Source organism: Trichosurus vulpecula, chromosome 9, assembly GCF_011100635.1.
Source record: "Trichosurus vulpecula isolate mTriVul1 chromosome 9, mTriVul1.pri, whole genome shotgun sequence".
In the NCBI taxonomy this organism is placed as follows: Eukaryota; Metazoa; Chordata; class Mammalia; order Diprotodontia; family Phalangeridae; genus Trichosurus; species Trichosurus vulpecula.
In genome coordinates, this window is record NC_050581.1 from 113,109,612 (window position 1) to 113,125,825 (window position 16,214).

At 41.2% G+C, this 16,214-nt stretch overlaps 1 protein-coding gene across 2 annotated transcripts in view; it reads left to right on the forward strand.

The window, feature by feature from the left end:
- The first annotated feature begins 3,144 nt into the window (after positions 1–3,144).
- SETD2 (SET domain containing 2, histone lysine methyltransferase) overlaps positions 3,145–16,214 on the forward strand; it is a 157,359-nt gene continuing 144,289 nt past the window's right edge. For both annotated transcript variants that reach the window (XR_005009101.1, XM_036737580.1), the window contains exon 1: positions 3,145–3,378. Coding sequence is in view for 1 of the 2 variants with exons in the window: in XM_036737580.1 (XP_036593475.1) it covers positions 3,305–3,378 (74 nt within the window). In the remaining variant the exon portion in view is untranslated. The remainder of the gene's footprint in view (positions 3,379–16,214) is intronic.

Genomic DNA, 16,214 nt, shown 5'->3' on the forward strand with positions numbered 1-16,214 from the left:
GGAGAGATATTGTTGAGATAAGGCTAGAGAAGCATATTGGAACCACTTTCTGAAGGACCCTGAACACCAAACTCGGCAGCCTGTCCAGTGCGAAATTGTCAGAGAAGTGGCCTTATTTTGATTAAATGGTCTTGCAGAGCATGTATTAAGTGACATAACATAACTAAATTGCTTTGTAAACCTTAAAGCACTTCATAAACCACAAACCTTTAATAACCCCCATTGCCTTTGTGAAGACAGAAACCAATATTTTTTGTATTCTCAAAATCTTGAACACAGAAAGTACTCAATACATCTTTGTTGATTTGATTTTGCTAGTGACTTGTTTTATAGTTTTGAGTAACTAAAGCAAATGATTTTTCAATTTAAAAAAATGTGAATATTAGAAATGGCATGCTTTGCTGAGATACTAGAATTGCTAACTCTAAGATGTTTCGAAAATGCACATGGTTCCATAAACGGGACATTAAATGCTGAAACTGAATAAGGTAAACTGCCAACCTTAACATCTAATGGAAATGAAAATCTTCAGATGCATCATAAAGGTGCTATCTTCCTCCCCCAGATTTTACTGATTAACTTGATGGCAAGGGTCTATTCAGTTTCATTTCACTATCTTTGGCACACAGTCTTGACTGACCTTTTCCCCTATGCTATTATTTTTTATGAAGGAAAAAAAGTCATCACTTGTAAACGTTAAAATTAACAAGCGCCAAAAGCAAAAATGATCAAGGTTTAACTAGCTCTTGAGGACTTACTGGTTTTCTTTTACTAATAAAGCACCTCCAGTCCCTTAAGCAATTCTGGTTAATGTTATCTTGTCTTTTCTAATATCTACCTCACAAGGCTATATTGAGGAAAGCACTTTGTAAAGCACTATATGAATGGGAGCTATTATTATAGCCATGGGAGACCCGGTTAATAATCCTTCTTAGGAAATTACCTCCTTTGCCTGAAGGAAAATATAAGAAATCTCCTTTAATTTACAATATGGTACAGCTGAGAATTCTTGGGGTCAGGAAATCCTAGGGGTAGGGGACTGAGAGACAAAGCATAACAGCAATGCTGCTTGCAGCTGCTGTGGAGGTGTAAGGCCAATAACACCAGCACACAGGAGGGCTGCTAGCACAAGCTCTTTGATCTAATTTTCTAAGGAAAGCAACTTCAAGGGGTTTACAATCTCACTTTAATTAAACATACATATAGCATTCACTTAGTTCAGGGGGAAAAGTCAGCACCCTGAAATTCAGAGAAAACACAAACAGAAATTACATTCAGAAATTATATAAACAGAGCAAATAACACAAATCAGCACGGAGGGCTTCTGTCTGTTGTGGCAATGTTACCAGAGAGAGAAGCACTAACATCTGGGTTTTCAAAGGGGGGTGCAGACAAGACTCCTTAACAGCTACTCAGAGTCTGGCTGGCCAAATCACACAAACACTCTTCCAATGATTGAGCCCCCAAAGCAAAATGCTAGCCTCCAAGTATACATACACTTCTTCAGGGTCAGCCCACACAGCCATACCCATGGCACACAAACTCATGTGACTTAAGCAGGTCATCGAAGACTCTTGATTCAAAGACTCTCAATTCAAACAAAGGCAAGACTCAATCAAAGGCACTTGATTGCCTTAGTGCTGAGAAGCACTCCAAAAGAAAAAACAGCAAATTTTGTTTTCCATTATACAAAGCAAAGGCAAAGTCAGGAACACCAAAGAAAAATGAAACTCCAAAAAGGTATTACCTAACAACAAAATGATGAAAAAGGTGTAGTGGTGGAGAGATGCTTTGGGTAACTAAAAAAAAGTGACATTTCAGGTCTAGAGATCCCCTCATTGGTGCAATGGCAGGATCTTCAGTAGGGACTGGATTCAAATCTTAACTATACCCCTAACTGCCTGACCTTTGGCAAAAGAGGTCATCAGCACAGGCCTAGGTTTCTATACCGAAAACTGAGGACTGGACTTGACCTCTAAAGTTTCCTTTCAGTTCTAAGTGTCTGATCCTATGACCCCTTGACTTGTCCAGGGACCAGTCCCACTGAAAAAGAAAGGAGGAAAGGAACGTCACAGAACAGTTTAGATTCTTGCCAACGTCCTGCCCTTCCCTTGATTTCTGAAACACGAGTTTTCTTGGAGAGAAAACAAAAAGGCAGCAGCTTGAGAGGAGGGGGGCCGGTGTCGACCGACTTCTGCCCAGAAGGTCCGGCCACACTTGCCACCCCTCTTTCCCTGGAGGAGGAGGAGGAAGGAAAGAAAAGGGGGGAGTGGATCAGGCCACGGCCCAGGGAAGGGGGGGGGGTCCGGAGGAAACACCAGTAAAAACAAAGAGTAACAGCGGACCGACCTCTCGGGGGACCCTCAACAGCCGTTCCTGTCCCCGCCCGTCTCGATTTCCCTCCCCCCGCAGCGTCCCCCTCCCGCCACGAGGCTGCCAACGCTCCCTGGGTGTGTGGGCCCTCCGGGGTGGGAATCGGGAGGGAGAGGACAAGGGAGGGCTGAGACAAGAAAGAGGAAAGGGAAACAAGGTGGGGGCAGGAGAAAGGAGAGGAATGGGAAGTGGGAGGAAGGGAAGAGGGAAAGGAGGAGGGGAAAGGGAAGAGGAAGGGGGAAGGGTGGGAAGAGGAAGAAAGGTACGGAGCAGGAGGAGGAGGAGGAAGAGGTGACAAGCGGCGAGCTGGGGAGATAGACCCGGGAGGACGCCGTGGCTCCACTGGGTTCCTTCCTTTCTCCCCCCCCCCCCCTTCAGCAGCGAGGCCTGGACGCGTCCTCTGGCGGGGGGGCGGGGTTGTAGGGGGGGCGGTGCAAAGCTCGGACGCGAGCGAGCGCGCTGGGATTGGCTGCGCCGCCGGCAGGGGGCGGTGAAGAGCGGCCGGGACTGCACCAGGCAGCGGGAGAACCCACCTGGAGCTCGGCCGGGGGGTGGGCTGCGGAGGTGGTGCTGGGGAGGCACCGTGGCCTGAGCAGCGCCCCGCCCCAGGGCTCAGCCGCCTCCTGCGGCCCACCGGACGGGAGGGGGCGCCCCCGGCTGCAGCCTCTGTCTCCCGTGCGGCCCGAGTGTGTATCTCTTTAAGGAGTCGGGGGGTGGGGAGGAGGCGGCCGCGGCGCCTGCGAGGGGGGCGGGGTGGCTGCGTGTGTGAGCGTCTCTGCCGACGACGCCGCCGCCGCCGCCGCCGCCGCCGGAGAAGCCGCCTCCTCTCCTCCCCCCTTCCCCTGCTTCCCCCTCCCGCCCCCCTCCCCCGTGTCTCCCCTGCCTTCGGGGAGGGGGTTTGGGCAGCCGCCGCCGCTTCTAGCTGTTCCAGATGAAGCAGCAGCAGCAGCTGCCGCCGCCGCCGAAGATGGGGGATTTCTATGACCCTGAACACCCCACCCCTGAGTGAGTATCTCTCTGCTCTCGTCTCCGCCGTTATCCACCTCAGAAGCGGACCGGGCGGCCGAGGGGGGGTGGTGGTGGTGGAGCGGTACGTCCGGGCCTAGGGTCTGGTGAGGCCTTCTCCGTGCCGGACGAGCCGGGGCACGGGCGGAGGGCGGGGGGGGGGGGGGGAGTGAGCGCTCCCTGTGACTGGGCGCCGGCGGGGCGCGGGCCCGCTTCTCCCCAGCGGAGCTGGCTGTGCGGCGGCGCCGGCCGCGGCCGGGAGAGTAACGGGGCCTGGGAGGCCGCCGAGCGCGCCCATGACGGGGCGGGGGGGGTGGGGGCGAGGGTGGGGTGCGGAGCCCCGGGCCTACGGGGGCTGCATCGCGCGCGGCTCACCGCGGCGTTAGCCGAACCGGCTGTGAGGGGGATGAGTTGGGAGACAGGGCCCCAGAGAGGTCGCACGAGCAGTTGGAGGTGCGCGCGGCCGTTTGCCGCTGCGGGGGGGGTGGGGGGGAGGGAAGGGGGAGGGCAGGGCCACTGGTGCCTCGCGCCGGGACTCGTGCGGGGCGGTGCGGGGCGGTGGGGGAGCAGTTGGAAGCCGCGGGGAAGGTTAGAGGAGAGAGGTAGGGGGAGGGGTAGCGGGCGCTCACTCGCTCCGAAGCCCGTCCTGGGCCCCTGGGTGAAGAGGAGTCAGGACGGGCGACTCTTTTCCTTCTCTTTCTCACCGTCTTTACTTCGATCCGTATCTCGATCTCCTCTCTCTGTCTCCTTCCAAGGTGTCTGGTCCATCAGGCCTACCCCCCTCCCTGGCGGGGTCGGAAGAGGAGACGCAGGGAAGAGCTAGGCCGCAAAGCCCCGGACTCGGTTTGAGTCTGAGGCCGGAGGGCGGCTCCTTCAGCCAAGGTGTCTTAACTGCCTGCAGGAATCACTTCACTTAGTGGATTATGTTGGGGGCCCCACCATCACCTCCCTCTTTCCCTCCTTGGGCAGTGTCTCATCCGTGGTTAGCTTCTGCCCCCCCCCCCATCTTATATCATATTCTTTTTCTGCAACTGTTTGTATTGGGGATAAAAATCTGTACCACTAGGCTTGATGAGATATCACTGAGTTTGTTTTGCTAATTAGAAATGAAGCATAGTGTAGGATTACAGTGCATTTTAGGGAAATTTACAGGCTTCTTCTTTGATCCATTTCTAAAGATACACCTGTTACCTTTCTCCTGAGGGAACTTTGTTCTAAACTTGGGAGAAGAAAGACACACGGTTGAATATTAAGCAATATTAAGAAAATCGAAACACAGCTTTGTTCCAAATTGTATCGTCGGCATACTATGCTTCAGTACCGACCTGATCAAGGTGTGTCCTCCCCGACGACCCCTTTTTCTTCTTAAGAAGACCCTCCAAGTTTTTGTCTTTCCCAAAATCCTCCTTAGGACAGACTAGTCGTTTTTTAGAGTTTGTTTTATGGTCCTGGTCTAGCTCTAGAAGTACATATACAAATCATCTTAAAAGTGTTAAAGTGTTTTTCAGCCATCACTTGGAGGGTTATACTGACTTGAAGTTTTTTTTGCTGTTAGTTACTTTTCAACATACAAAAATCAAGTGACCATTATATTCGAGGCATTCTGTGAGATCCTAGGGATATAGACAAAAATAGTCTTGGCCCCGGGAGGAACATACATTCTAGTTTGAGGGATAAAATGAACTCAAGTAAATTCAAAGCAATTTTTAAAAGAGAAAGAGTGTTAATAAGGGGAGGAAAACAGGCAAGGCTTCAAGTAGGAAATTACAGCTGATATTATGCTTTGAATCTGCCCTTCTTAAAGGTGTAGGTGAGGAGGGAGTGCACACCAGTTATGGAGCAGAAAGGTACAGAGATAGGAGGTGGGATGTAATGTAAGGAATGGGACAGTTAGCAAGCTACTTTAAGTGGCATGGTCAGTGCTAGAAAGGGGAATGGGGGTGGGTGCTATAATAAGAAACAATACTGGAAAGCTAAGGTAAGTAGGAAGCAGGTTGTAAAGAGCTTTAAGTACTAGGCTGAGTAGTTTGTATTGTATCCTAGAGGCAGCTGGGGGCCCCCTTTGAGGTTCTTTATTTACCTTTTAAACAGTTTACCAAACCTTATCTTTTTTTTTCCCAATTGTCTAATACTTAACCTGCCAATCCCTGTGATTACCACAGGAAAAGAAACTGATAGATGATGTGAAAGGCATCATCCTGAGAGCAGATCTGTCAGTGTCACTTACAAATTCTAGTGGTCCCCTATTGCCTCTAGGAATAAAATATAAATTCTTCTAAAAGCTAAATGGCTTTTAAAGCTTTTCACAATGTGACTCTAATTCAATTTTCCATCTTGCTTAGTGGATTGTGTGCTGAACTTGGAAATGGAAACACCTGAGTTCAAGCAAGCTCAATGACTCTGACCAAGTCATTTGACCTATCTCACCTACAATTTTTTCATCTCTGAAAGGGGTGTAGTAATAATAGTAACATTACTGCCCCCCCTCCCAGACCATTGTTGTTGAGGAACTAGGTAATGTACAAACATTACGTATTTACAAACATTTAACAGTATATGCATGCTAGTTATTAATAAGTTGAATGAAGAAGCATATATTAAGCATTTACTATGTGTCAGGCATCTTGTGATGCTCTGGTGATACAAAGAGAGGTCACAACTGGCAAGTTCTTAAGGAGCTCACATGATGAAGTGCTATCTAGCCAAACATTTTCTCTGCTTCTCACATATAGCATTCCATCTCCCATCTCTGACTTTATTCTGGTTGTCCACCTAATCAGCCGTGTGGCACAATGGATAGAGCACAGGGCCTGGAGTCAGGAAGATTTGTGTTCAAGTCCTGCCTGAGATGATTACTAGCTCTGTGACCCTGGGCAAGTCACTTAACCTCTGCTTCAGTATCCTTATCTGTAAAATGGGGAGAATAGCATCCACCTCACAGAGTTGCTGTGAAGATCAAATGAGATAATATTTGTAAAGCACTTAACACGGTACCTGGCACATATTGTTCATTCCTGCCCCACTCTTTGTGATTCCATTTGGGTTTTTCTTGGCAAAGATAGTGGAGTGGTTTGCCATTTCCTTCTCCAGCTCATTTTACAGATGAGACTGAGGTTAAGAGACTTGCCCAGAGTCACACAGTTGGGTAGTAGCATCTCAGGCCAGTTTTGAACTCAGGAAGATGAGTCTTCCTGACTTCAGGCCTAGTACTCTACCTATCCTGCGCCACCTATGAATAAAAGCTTACATACTTATTTCCTTGTTGTCCTCCTCCTTTCTCACTCCCCCCCCCCCATATGCAGGTAATATGCTACATAATTACTTTAGCCTCGTAGAATTGCTCCTTTACTTTGTCTCCTAATTTCCAAATACCTTCCACCTAACTGCTAGTGCCCCTCCATCCATCTTTAACAATCTTGTGTTTATTTGTATTTATTTTTAGTCTGTGCATGTTTATATTTGTACTTGTTTCCCTGTTAGAATGTAAGCCACAGACAGGTAAGGATTGTTTCATTCTTTGTGTTTGCATTCTAGCACCGTGCCTGGGACATAGGGGCTTAATTGAGTCCATTCAGAATAAAAATAATTGTTGATCCTGTCCCTCTTTAATCATCTAGACTTGGATATTTAAGCAGCGTAAGGCTATTATATTGACAAAGATTTTATACTTTTCTCTGTATTCTGGAACATCTTTATCCTAAATAACTTTTGCATAATTTGTTTAACTGAGCACAGTGCTTGGCACATAGGCCCTTTTTAAATGTTTGTTGACTGAACTTTTGAGATAGTACAGAATCCCATTATCTCTACATTTTTTGGTTTTCAGTGCGGTGGTGATAGATGTACTATATAGCAATATATAATCTAGTCTTTGGTCTGGTGGAAGGCATTTCTTACAATTTTACTTAAGCAGAAGTTCAGGATTCAAACTCTTGAGGGGAAACATTCTGTAGTGTCTTTTTTGGTTTGGTTGTCCAGCATTAAGGACCATTGAGCATTAACCTGCAGGTGTTTTGAGGGGAGAGAAGGGAGATATTTTCTGTAGGGTAAAGAAAAACTGGGAAATGCAGACTTAACCATAGCAACTTCATGACTAATGTTTGTTCTTTTGGTACTGCTGCTCTTTCACTTTATACCTCCTCAAGTCAGTTGGGCCAAGGAACATTACTGTGTGTCTGCCGGGTTTGTGGCATATACTGAGTAATGACCGGGGATCGGGGATAAGAAAAACTGTCTTTAAGGAGCTCACTTTCTAGTTGAGGTAGTGATAAATCAACAAATATTTATTAGATACTGTGTAGGAGATATGCTACATTCTGAGAATAAGAGGACAGAACTGAACATTTTCTTCAAGGAGGTTGCACTTCAGCTGGGTAGTACATCATTTACACAAATGACTATAATGTATATGAAAGACTATGTGATAGATGATTGATTGATAGACAGTAAGACAATCAATAGTAAAAGAGGAGAACATGCCAGCTTTCAACTAGGGTGGTTAGGGAGAGCTTTAAGGAGATGAGATTTGAACTGGGGCCTTGAATGAAGTCTGGGTAGGATTTGTAAGGAGTAGGGGAAGCTTTTGTAAACAGATATTTTATTAACTTACAGTATTGGTAGAGAATTTCATGTTGTCTTGTAATAATATTCCTGTGAGGGGTTGTTGGAAGAAACTGAAGTTTCTTGTTGAAAAGTTGTTTATTTAAGGAGAACTTTTGGTGGCTGAACTTTCTGTGTCCACTTAAATAAATATGGCTGTAGACTTACCTTGTATAGAATCATCTGAGAACAGTAATTTTGTTTCAGGTCTAAAGCTACAATCACCTGAAATCTATCTGCTTACATCAAGGAAAGCAGTGAGGATGGTCAGCCTACCATAATCCATATGTATGTAATGCATAAAGAAAACCTTAATTTTTGTAAAAGATATTTAAAAACCATGCTAGTTACTGGGTCTTATTCAGTGTGGTTTCCAAAATGTAGCTGATTTTATGTTAAATATAGATTAAAAACAAACCATGCTACCCAGAGGATATTTTATGTTATCAGGGAAGGTTACTTCCTCCAAATATGGTACCTTCTACAGAACGAAGGATATCTGTCTGCTAACTTATCATGGAGATTTTTTGAGTATATATTTTTCATAGAATCTGAGTGTCAGAACTGCAGGGTGCTTTTTTTTTTTTTTTTGATAATCTAGTGTGAATTCTTCCTTTTACAGAAGAGGAAACTGAGGCCCAAGCAGTTAAGTTGCTTGATTACACAAACCTACCTGCTTTAGAATGTTTATTTACTAAGATGTTGCATTTATCATTCCATTGGCTTAGAAAGTTCTTGTATGTTTTAGATTGAATTTACTATGTGCTACAGCAAAATCTTTTTTGGTTGATTACTATTTCAGTGTTTAGTTAATGCAGTAAGAGGTCAGATGGATATTTGGGCTATATCTGAATAATTCCTGTGGACACTGTTGATATTTTCTACCCATAACTTCTTATTTAAGGAATCTACTTTTCCTTCCCCAAAGTGAAAAGGGAGTCAAAGGGCAGAAATTTGTGTACCAGTGGTTTTGGAGAATGAAAAGTGCTAACATTGAGCAGAGAGAAGCTTTCATTGTCAAAGACTAGCATCTTTTTTCCATCCCCCCCCCACCCCGAAAAAGCACAGTAGCAACAACAACAAAAACATCTGAGTGACTTGGGATCAGTTCAACTGATACTTCCCTCATCTAGTTTATGTACTTTCACATATTGATTTTTTTATCTGTTAATAGCTATTTTAGTTAATTACAAAAGTGGATAGTAAAATATTGTCCATAACATCGAGATTTCATGTATTTATATATGGAGTGAGTAAATTAAATAGTTTTGCTATAACATGCTTAGCTGTATAACATTGCAGAAATAGTTTTCTTAGAAAATCCGTGTAATGATTGTGGAAACAGTTTTCTTAGAAAATTCATTAATTTTAAACTTTGTTGCATCCTGTGACCTCTTAAAATTGCCAAGTAGAAAATATGATTGAATTTTTTTTAAGATCATCTTTTTTTCACTAGTTTAGAAATTATCACATTTGAAAATGATCACATTTGAAACACAAACTAGAGAATTTATAATCTTTTCAGTTACTACAAATTTTATTCTTAGGGAAGGTGAATTTGTTCTCTCTTACCCTTACAATCAAATATAAACTCTTGTTTGACATTTAAAGCCCCTCACAACCTGTTCCAACCTACCTTTATTGTACATTACTCCCTCTTATGAACTCTGCAGACCAACCAACCTGGTCTTGTTACTATTCCTTGTACATGAGACTTCATCTCATGCCTCCATGCCTTTAACACTGGCTGTTCCCTTTGTCAGGAATGTACACTCCTTTCCCACCTGTCAGAATCTTTATACAGTAGTTACTTCCGAAGCTCAACCCAACATCATCTTCTATATAAATCCTTTCCTAATACACCTTTCCCCACTATCACCATGTACTTCTTTTCTCCATTGACTAGACTATAAATGATCTTCAAAAGTAGGACACTTGTTTTATTTTTGCCTTTGTATTCTCAAGCTCTTAATGTATGCTTGTGGGCTGAGTTAAGGAACTGAAAGTCTTTTCAGTCTAAAGACAAACTATTTTGTTAGAATTGTTTCAAAACAACCTGCTTAAATTTGCCATTCAAGTAGAAGTAGGTCATTTTGGGTCAGTGTTCTTTTTCAGCTTAAGTAAATTAACTTCATTTGTTTTAAGTGTTCATATAGCTATATGCTGCATTTGGTAAGTAGGATGCTGTTACTTTGGGTATACTTGATTTTTAAAAAATCTGTCTCTTTTGCCCTTTGGGGAAAGAGTAATGTTACTGACATTGTATACTTGCAAGATAGACTGTCCCGGAGAGCATATTTTACCACATCCATCCAAAATATGGAAAGGTACTTCCCTCAATTATATTACTATTGAAATGCATTGGGGAGACAGTAATGAAACTTTAAAAACCTGTCTTGTTTTACACCTCCATCTCCCTTTGAGAACTTCCTCCCTTATTAGAGAGGCTGATATTGGTCTCATAGGACATGAAATTGATGGGTGGGAGTTGGCACTTGGCTTTGGACCTGGCCATGTAATTTTTTAATTGGATCTGTCATGTCTACTTTCTCCAAAGTACCTTTGGTTTTTCTAGGTAGGTGTTTAAAAGGTGGTTTCATTTTTTGCAATATTCTTAATAAATAATTTGTTTTATTAATAAAAAATTTGTAGAAAAATTATTCAGATGATACTTTATTTCATAGCTAGCTTTTATATAGCAGTTCAAGGTTTGCAAAGTGGTGTGTTATCTGACTTGATCTTCACATCAATCCTGTGAGGGCTAAGTGCTTTTTATTATCTCTTATTTTAGAGATGTGGAAACTGAGACCAAGAGAAGTTTAAATGACTTGGCCTGGGTCATGAAGCCAGTGTCTGAGGCAGGATTTGAACTTCAGTCATTCTGACTCCAAGTCCAGTACTTTACCCATTGTGCCATTTAGATGCTTCTATTAAGCTTGCTTTATATAGTTTGAGACAAAGCGAGTCCCGTAACATTAAGCTCTGATTCATTTTGTCTCGTATTGGTTACTTGCTTGTGCCAAGTACATCCAGTGCATAGTATTTACTATGTACTAGAAGGACTAATAGTTGTATTATAGCAGACTTCAATATATAACAGTTGACTAAGTGTTTTTTTTTCCTGTTCTTAATCAGAAGGATCACAATAGTAATAGCTAGTATTAATAGATTTACAAATTTTTTTTCCCTTACATCTATGTTTAGGCTCAAAGATGTTTATATTGCCAGGGGTCACACAGTAAGGAGTCAATTAGAAGGCATATATCAGATCCTTATTCTGTGCTAGGCTCCTTACTAAGCCTTGGGGGTAAAAAGAAAAGCCCAAAACAGTTCCTCCCACAAGGAGCTTACATCTTATTGGAGGAACCAACATATGTGAATGAGAGCATATAAGATTAAAAAACTAGTAGAAGGTAACCTTGGAGGGGATATCACAAGTAGCTTGGGAGGGACTTGGATCTTAAATGAGTAGGTTCTTGGGTATGTAAAACGGAGAGTTTTAATAAAAACATTGTAAAACTTTAATTATCTTCTGTTTTTACTATAGATTTGAAGGGAATAGTGATCATCATGCCTTTGGGAATTGATCTTGTGGTTGAGCTGATAGAATAAAATCTTGAAAGAAAACTGCATGAAAAAAATCATAAGTAAGCAGTATATCTGATTTGGATAATTCATCATATGGCTTAGGAAGTTCCTTTTTTCACCTACATTCAGCCCTTCGTTTTTTAAAAGCCTAGTCTTATGAATGGTCTCAATTTTTGCAGATGTGGGGCCCTTTTCTTTGTGTTTGTTCACTCAAAGTAATGAAACAGATTAAAAAGCAAACTAACTTGAACCAAGTATATGGAAATTTATGTGATTCAGTTTCATAGTTTTTTTAAAAGCAGAATGAAACTTTTTAACGTGTTTAATTTTTTCGTGATGCACATCAACAACAGTAAAAACTGTTGGTACTTAATGAGAAGATGTAACTTACATGAGGGGGGGGGAGGTAAGAGAAATAGATAAGGAGGGACCTTTGGGCACAAGTTAGTGCTAAAACACTTGCCTTAGTTTCTTTTTGGAGAGGTCAAATGAAGAGCAGAGGGTAACCCAGGTAATTGATAGGTTAATTAGTGCCAAAGTGGCAGAGTACAGAGATTGAGTCACACTCTAGAACTGTTTTTCCCAGCCTTTTAAATTTTGATAACCTGTAAATCCTGGGACATATTTGGAGTGGGGGAAGGAATCAGGGATAGATGGAATGGAAATAGGGCTATGGCTTCTCATATGACTTCCCTCTGTCCAGTCAAGTCAAAAAAAAAAAAACACTTATTAAGCACAGATTATGTGCAAGACCCTGTACTAAGTGCTGGGGATGTAGGGAAAGACCTGCTTTCAAGGATCTTGCCGTCTAATTGGGGAAGAAAATGTGCAAACTAGGTACAAAATTCTCTATATAATGTGTAAATATATATACTTGATAAATTGGAGATAGTCTACAGAGGGAGGTTTACTAGGATTAAGAGGTATCAGGAAAGGCCTCTTGTACAAGGTGGGTTTTAAAGGAAGCTATCTCTCTAGACAAATTCCACAAAATAAAGTAGTATTCCTCTACTGTTGTTAATGTCATATAAAGGTAACTCACCAGCCTTGCTTGGACAAGTAAGTTAACTGCTCAGTTTAAATCTGAGATCCATTCTGCCTCCTTGCTTTGAAATAAATCAGGGAAAACTCTTACATGGATATTATTGATGCACCAACTTGACATATTGGTCAAGAAAACATTTTGGTGCTGTTAAACTGTGAGACCTTGTTTTCTTTTAGCTGAACTGCTGCTTTTCATGTCCAGGTCTTTATCATTTGAAAAATTGCTGTAAGGTTACACTTAGGCATCCATTATTGCTAATTATGTTTTTTTATTTGCTTCTGGTGTTTTAGAAAAGCTGTTGCAGAGACTTGAGCTCTTATTAGCACTGATGAAGTAGAATTGTGCAATAGCTACTTAAAAGAATCATTATATTTACTTTCCCCATTTATTATTTCACTATACCTTCCACTGCCCTATCCCCGCTGTACATTTTGAGTCAGAAGACAAACATTTTCCCGTCTAAATCCCATTGTTTCTGACTAAGACTTCGTTAAGTTGAATCTATTTTGTCCTTGTCCAAACGGACAACTGGCTTAAAAATGGGAATAAGGAGAAAATGCTTTATTTCCACCAGCTGACTTGTATTCCCCTCATTTGCTTCACCTCTATCCACCTTGAATGTGCTTCTTAACTATCACTTCCTTATATGTTATCTCTCCCTTTAGAATGTAAATTTCTTTAGGGCCCAGACTCTCTCACTTTTTGTATCTGTATCCTCTGGGCATAGCCCTCAGTGTTTGCACCACTTTTTTTGTTGTTTAGGCCTTTTCAGTGTACAACTGTTTGTAAACCCTTTTGGGGGGTTTTCTTAGCTACGACTATGGAGTGGTAACTTTTCAATTTAACATAATCAAAATTATCCATTTTGCATTTTATAATGCTATCTCTTGTTTGGGCATAAATTCTTCTCCATAAATCTGACAGCTAAACTATTCCTTTCTCTCCCAGATTGCTTTTAGCATCAGCCTTTATTCCTAAACCATGAAACAATTTTGACTTTATTTTGGTATACTATGTAAGATATTGATCTGTGCCCAGTTTCTGCCATACTATTTTCTAATTTTCCCAGCAGTTTTTGTGAAATTGTGAATTCTTAACCCAGAAGCTGGACTCTTTGGATTTATTAAAGAGTAGATTGCTATAGTCATTGACCTACTGCGTCTTGTGTGCCTAACGTATTGCTCTGATCCACCACTCTATTTCCTAGCCAGTACCGAGTAGTTTTGATGACTGCTGCTTTACAATAGTTTAATATCTCGTATGACTAGGCCACCTTCCCTAACATTTCTTTTCATTAATTCCCTTGATATTCTGGACCTTTTATTAAGGGAAGCACTTTGTACACAATCATGCCTTGCTTATATTGGAATGCAAAGCTGTCCCCTTTCTCAGTGTATTACCAGTACTGTTGGTGACATGTCACATGTCAGTGAGCGCTCTCTCTCTCTCTCTCTCTCTCTATATATATATATATACATATATGTATATATGTATATGCTGCAGCTTTTCTTCTGGGGTCAGATATACAAAAATGCCAGATCTGAAAATGTCATCTTCTGATTATTGACAAAGAATTTGTTTCACTTTGTCTTTCATACTGCACTTTTTAGGAGCACTAAGAATTGCTGAAAAGAGGTGTAAATGTTGAAAGATTCAGATTTATTTTTTTAAAAAGTATATCTCTTGTTTTTATATTACCTCCATTTTGCATTGTAATGTACCTTCTCTCTCTTTTTTGGGGTACAAGCTTGGTTATTATAATTTCACAGCTCTCATTTTCAATTGTTTGCTTTTTGTTATTTCCACTTAATTGTTGTAATCATCATGTATATGGTTTTCCTGGTTCTTTGCTTTGCATCAGTTAATATAAGTCTTTTCATGCTTGTCTGTATAATTTCTTATAGTGTGGGAATATTCCATTACATCTTGTACCTCAACTTTTTTTTAGCCAATTTCTCAATCTCTGTGAGCTTGGAAAACTGTAAATTCTAAATATTCTAGTGTGTGTAGGGGTGTTCGTTAATAAATGAGTGAGGCCCTCAAACATTTATGAAGATTGTTTAGGATGATGGTACAGGCCTGACATAATCCTCTCCTTCCCTTTTTGTCTGCTGAAATTGACTTTGGAATATGGTATGAGGGTCTTCTTTCCCTCCTTCCCCCTTAAAAATATACTTTAATAGCATATGCTTTCATAAAGTTCACCATCTAATAAGGAGATAATGTAAAAACATAAGAGGGGCTTACTTTATTTCAGGTGGGGGAGATAACGTCTTATAATATTTTATTTTTTCCCAGTTACGTGTAAAAACAATTTTTAATATTCACTTTAAAAAAAATTTAGTTCCAAATTCTTTCTCCATCCCTCCTCCCTGAGATGGTAATCAATTTGATACGAATGCAACAACTTTTAGTGCCGTCATTTGCCTTTATTATTTTGAAGTATTAGGGAAAAGAAGTGGTGGGTGGTGAGTATCTGGTCATTTCACTCAGGCCCTGAAATATTAAGCAGTTTTTTTCTAATCTGTTTTGATTACCTACTGTGTGGATACTCTTGGAGGGGGAACGTAGTCCATTCTACTGCCTAAACACTAGCCTTACTTTTGCTAAACACTGCTTTACTTTTCTGGCTCATATTTTGTCTTGGGGCAAGGGAGATAATTAAGTGTTAGTTTTAAAAGCATCCATTTTTTTCTTCCTGTACTATATTAATTAGGTGGGGGGGGGGAAATAAACAGTATCCATTAAACTTTTTGTTGACTAAGGTTTTGATATTAATTCAACAGGTGTTAAACATTAGCAGTGTGCCTATCAGTATAATGTGTGGATACAGAGGAGATGGGCAAGGAGGAGTGTGGTGGTGGTGGTGGTGGTGGTGGTGGTGGTGGTGGTGGTGGTGGTGGTGGTGGTGTGTGTGTGTGTGTGTGTGTAGAAGCATTTGACTTAGCCCGATAACCAGGGTGTGGACTTAATACATTATACCCCATTTGGGATCTTGGTTAGTCTTCTGAGCATCATTTTCCTTCATGCCCACTAGAAATGATCTCATTTTATCCACATAGTAATTCAGTATACAAAAATCCCATACTGGATATATGATCATTTGTTTTTTCCGTTATTATAATTTTATTATTTTGCTCCTACCCTCAAAGATCTGAAAATGTAGTTCACTTAATATAATTTTTTTTAAAGGAAGCTTATCAGGATAATCTCAATATAAAGGCTTTTCTATTTTGATTATACTCTGTGAGTTCTGGTTTGAATTTTTTAATATGAACAGAATATGAATTGTTTTGTACTTTTGGAATTTTGCAGAGCTAAAAATTAATGTATCTTTAAGATAGCTTTTTAGAGGAAAGACAAGCATATGTTTTTAAAAGATTAGTAATTTATAGGTAACTAATCCTTGAGTATTTGAACCATGGCTGGGATTGGGATATAAATTGTTGTTCAATATGGATTTTGTATTGAATTCTCTAGCTTAAATTTTGTAAACATATAATATGGTTGGTTCATGATCATATTTGTGATTTATTTTTATATCTCGTATGTTTACTCTTGTCATTCAGTTTTCTTCTGGGTCAACCCCCACCCATTACTGGAC